Source organism: Penaeus japonicus, unplaced genomic scaffold (assembly GCF_977035675.1).
Source record: "Penaeus japonicus unplaced genomic scaffold, GWHDUDI00000001_assembly GWHDUDI00000011, whole genome shotgun sequence".
In the NCBI taxonomy this organism is placed as follows: Eukaryota; Metazoa; Arthropoda; class Malacostraca; order Decapoda; family Penaeidae; genus Penaeus; species Penaeus japonicus.
Genome location: NW_028234413.1, coordinates 30,530,373 through 30,535,372, shown reverse-complemented (window position 1 = coordinate 30,535,372; position 5,000 = coordinate 30,530,373). Strand labels below are relative to the sequence as shown.

Sequence of the window (5,000 nt, the reverse complement as noted above, 5' to 3'; positions counted from 1 at the left end):
TTGTTGCTGTTGTTGTTGATGCTGTTATTGTCAGTGATATTGATATTGTTATGGTGATGGTATTATTTTTATTCTTATTCTTGTTATTTTATCATTATTGGTGTTATTATTATTATCATTATCAAGAGTAATAGAACTAATAGTAATAGTAGTAGTATTGTTATTGTTATTATTATTGTCATTGTTTATTCTATTATTGTAATTTTACATGGTAATGATAATGATGTTAATAGAAATAATCTTGATGATATTATTATAGATAATGATATTATTATCATCACCACCATAATTCTCATTATTATCATTGTATGATTACTATCATCATAATTGTTGCTATTGTCATTATGATTATTAATTTTATTATTATTATTATTATTATTATTATTATTATTATTATTATCATTAATACTATTATTATTATTATCATCATCATTATTGTTATTATTATTATTACTATTGTTATTATTATAATTATCATAATCATTATTTTCAATATCATTATCACTATTATTACCATTATTGTTATTATTATTATTATTATTATTATCATCATCATCATCATTCAAAATCTTTCATTATTGTCATTATCATCATCATCACTGCAATTTTGTTGCTGCTGTTAATTTATTGATATTAGCGATATAGAATTGTGACGATTGTGATGGTGATGATGATGATAATGATAGTAATATCCGTAATAATGATACTGATGATGATGATAAATGATAAAGAAATAATAAAATAAAAATAGTTATAATAATGATGATGATAGTAATAATAATTATGATAATAATAATGATAATAATAATAATAATAATAATAATAATAATAATAATGATAATAATGATAATGATAATAGTAATGATAATGTAATGTAATGATGATGATAATAATGATAATAATCACAATGATAACAGTTATAACAATGATGATTAGAATATTGATAATAATAATGATAGTGATGATAATAAAAGTAATAATAATGATAATGATAATAACAGCAACAACAATAATATTAACAATTTTGATAGTAAAAATGATATTAATAATAACAATAATAGTAAAAAGTATAGACAATGAGAGGGAAGTTGCGAAAAGCTGTTTGCTTACGCACCTAAGGCGATTTCACGGCCGGAGAGCATGGGGAAGCAGCTCGACTCTCTCTCTCTCTCTCTGTATATATATATATATATATATATATATATATATATATATATATATATATATATATATATATATAATGCACACACACAACACACACACACACACACATACACACACACACACACACACACACACACACACACACACATACACACACACATATATATATATATATATATATATATATATATATATATATATATATATATATATCCCTGTCTATCTCCGTGTTTATTTCTGTCAGTTCTAGAAAATTGAGAAAACAACTCTGATGGAAGAGAAGTTCGCACAGCAAGGAACTCGGAGTCGAAGTTCTGATGTCCAGCAGCTGTCAAGAGGGAAGAGCAGGGGGAGGGAGGGGGGGGAAGGATATGAAGGGGGAGGGGAAGGGGGAAAGGGAAGAGGGTAGAGGATGAGTGGGGGCCGGAGGAAAGGAAGGAGAAGAGACAGAGAGAGGAGGAGGAGGAGGAGGAGGAAGGGCAGAGACGAGGGAAGAAGAGAGAGAATGAGGAGAGAAAGAGGGAAGTGGAGGAGAGGGGGGGAAAAGAGTGAGACTTTTTATCTTTTAAAAATACTGTTTTTTTTATACTTCCCTGTCAATGTTTCTCTTTCAGCTTCGTTTATTTCTATTTTCATACGTTTCTTATGTTTTGGCCTTTTTTTTCCCTTTCTTTACATTTTCCTCATCTTACTCCCCTTACTCCCCTTACTTGCTCTCTCTCTCTCTCTCTCTCTCTCTCTCTCTCTCTCTCTATATATATATATATATATATATATATATATATATATATATATATATGAATATATATATATATATATATATATATATATATATATATGTATATATTTATTTATATATATATATATATATATATATATATATATATATATATATATATATCTTTATTATTCTCTCTCTCTCTCTCTCTCTCTCTCTCTCTTTGGTGTGGTTTATATAAACCTCATTTCGCGTGGACTGGATGTAAAATTCCGTTGTTAAAAAGGATGCTCTTATCAGTGCAAAATGTACTTCTATTAAGGACAATAACCCTCCCCCCCTTCTCATCTCTCTCTCTCTCTCTGTCTCTCTCTCTCTCTCTCTCTCTCTCTCTCTCTCTCTCTCTCTCTCTCTCTCTTTCTTTTCTCTCTCTCTCTCTCTCTCTCTCTCTCTCTCTCTCTCTCTCTCTCTCTCTCTCTCTTTATCTCTATATATATATATATATATATATATATATATATATATATATATATATATATATATATATACTATTTGTGTGTGTGTGTGTGCGCGCGCGCATGCGTGTGTTTGTGAGTGCATGTGAATGTTCATTCATCCATTATTATGCATGTTATATATGAATGTATAATTAGTTCAGTAACACTACCGCTTTGAACGGACAACGCAAAGACGCTGATATTTTATTTTCATTTTTTCTCTATTGCAGACCAGCAAAGAGGCCAATGAGAGAAGAAAAAAGAAAGAAATAAAAACAAGAGAGAGAGAGAGAGAGAAAGAGAGAGAAGGAGAAGACAAAGATAAACCAAGGAAACAGATACGAAAAGGAGAAGAGGGAGCGACCGACATGCTGAAGTTTCGAGTGACGAACAGCGTAAAGGCGAAGAGAGCCGCTGAGGCTCAGAGGAAGGCGCTCGAGGAAAAGGTGAGGAGGAGGAGGGGGAGGGGAAGGAGGAGAGAAGCAGGATGAACAAAAATGTATTCATATATTTATAAGTTTATATATATACATGTATGAATAGATATATATATTTTTTTTCTACCTGAAGCTAGGGAAGTATATTTAGCTGTTAGATTGTATGTTTGGGATTAAACTAAATAATTGGAGAGATATACAGAAAATCTTGGGTTAACCTTTAATTATTTCTTATTTTCCTCACACTCTATTTCCTGTTTGCAGTTACAGCTGGAATGGGCCTGGAAACCAATGGCCGCGATGATGAACGAGAATCAGACGGACTTAGTGTACTGGATCCCGCCTCTGTACAGCTCCAACATCGTCACAACCACGAGCGTCCACGCCCGCCGCCCTTCCATCACCGCTCGCCCGCACGCCCTCGCGTCCTCGACTCAGAGGAAGAAGAAGCTGTCCCGTCGGCGCGCCAAACTCCTCTCGTCGGATGACAGCTACGAGGACGTGAAGGACACCGACACGCTGGTGGATGTGAACGAGCTCAAGGACGACGACACTGAGAGCGGCATTCACGACGACACGTTCGACACTTCGACGGAGGAGATGTCGACGCTGAACATCCAGAGCATCGAGGAAGAAGACAAGCTCATGGAGGAGAACGACGACTCCACCCTCGAGACCAGCAGCATGGTCACCACGATCGCCGAGGAATCTTCCAAGCTCTCCGAGGGGAAGGCGGAGGTTGTCGCCAAGCGCCAGAGCAAGACGCCGAGCAAATCCAGCACGAGGCCGACGATCCTGAGGCTGCTGGACAAGGTGTCGCACCTGCACGGCATTCCCGGGAACCCGCTCTCCGGCAAGGCGAAGAAGGCCGCCAAGGCAGCCAAAGAGCCGCGGGCGTTCGAGGCCAAGAAGGCGCGGCGCCCGTCGGTCAAGGTCTACCACAACCCGCCCAAGGCTCGCCTCTCCAACCGCAGATCGAAGGCGACGCAGATGGACGGCGCCGAGGAGCCCTGCATCATCGTCTCGCTGGACCCCAACGCATCGCCGACGAAGGTCCCCGCGGCGGCAGCGGAGATCCTCGTGGAGTCCCAGCCGAGCGTGCAGGAGCAGGCAGATCCCGCGGCTGTCCGGCATGCACAACTTCAGATGATCCTGCGGCTCCTGGCTCAGCTCTACGAGGAGAAGGTGAGCCGGCAAGACACGGAGATCCAGAACCTTAAGACAAAACTCCAGACGCAAGACAAGCTGATGAGGCAAATGGCTCAACTCGTCCTTGGCCTCAAGGAAGAGGTTACGAAGCTCAAGAGCCACTGTGGCGTGGACGCGCAGCCTCACAAAAACAAGCAATACAACGTTTTGAGTATTAAAGTAGGAGACACCGAAACAATAAGTTGTTAGGCTGTATATGTCCTTTGTTTACGTATATATAAAAAAATGTTTTAAACTCTTATATTTCGAAAATATATTTTGATTGTAAGATCATTTGAATTTAAATGATATTTAATAGTCTATACCCACTAATCTGGGTCCAAAATACATAAGTAATCTAACTACTATTCAAAATGAATATCATGTTCTGTTTTGCACAAGATATTTTGCTCTTTGTAAATATCCAAATGTTGAATGGCTTTTAGACCGCCTTATATTCAAGGTATCGTGTTGTGTTTATATTTTTTGGAATATTACAATTGCATTACAGTTGCTCACTTTGAAGATATTGTGGTACATTAAGTTATCCTGTCATGAGATTATATTCGCGTGTCTTAGAAGAAGAATACATTCATATTGCATTCCCATATTTGCATCGGAACCAAAGCTCTCATCATTTAGTGTAATCTCAAAAGCAGGATTTTTCTTATCCTATTTACCGAGAGAATGACATGTATCATTTATAAACTAAAAAAAAGAAAGAAAAAAATGAAAAATTGGTATCTCTCAATTCGAGATTAACCATAAAAAAATAATAATAATATCCGGTTCTTAACACCATGACTGCTGTTGCCATCGGTTGATCCCTAAATAAAGGGATAACTCAAAATAACTCAAAATCTTACCGACGATCTAGTCATTGTATGTAGGCGTTTAAATATATCTATAGCATATCTATGTATCTCTGGATACATTGTAATATACCACTGATAAATGTATATTACTTATGTTTATAAGTGTATGTATATGTATATA

General features: G+C 36.6%; 1 protein-coding gene across 1 annotated transcript in view; it reads left to right on the top strand.

Annotated features, from left to right (window-relative positions):
• The window catches only part of LOC122248819 (uncharacterized), a 39,601-nt gene that overhangs the window by 34,454 nt on the left and 147 nt on the right, over positions 1-5,000 (top strand). The window contains exons 2-3 of the mRNA XM_086541839.1: positions 2,610-2,825; positions 3,081-5,000. The exon at positions 3,081-5,000 is cut by the window's right edge and continues 147 nt beyond it. Of these exons, the coding sequence (XP_086397965.1) occupies positions 2,748-2,825; positions 3,081-4,214 (1,212 nt within the window). The 5' untranslated portion in view covers positions 2,610-2,747 and the 3' untranslated portion in view covers positions 4,215-5,000. The remainder of the gene's footprint in view (positions 1-2,609; positions 2,826-3,080) is intronic.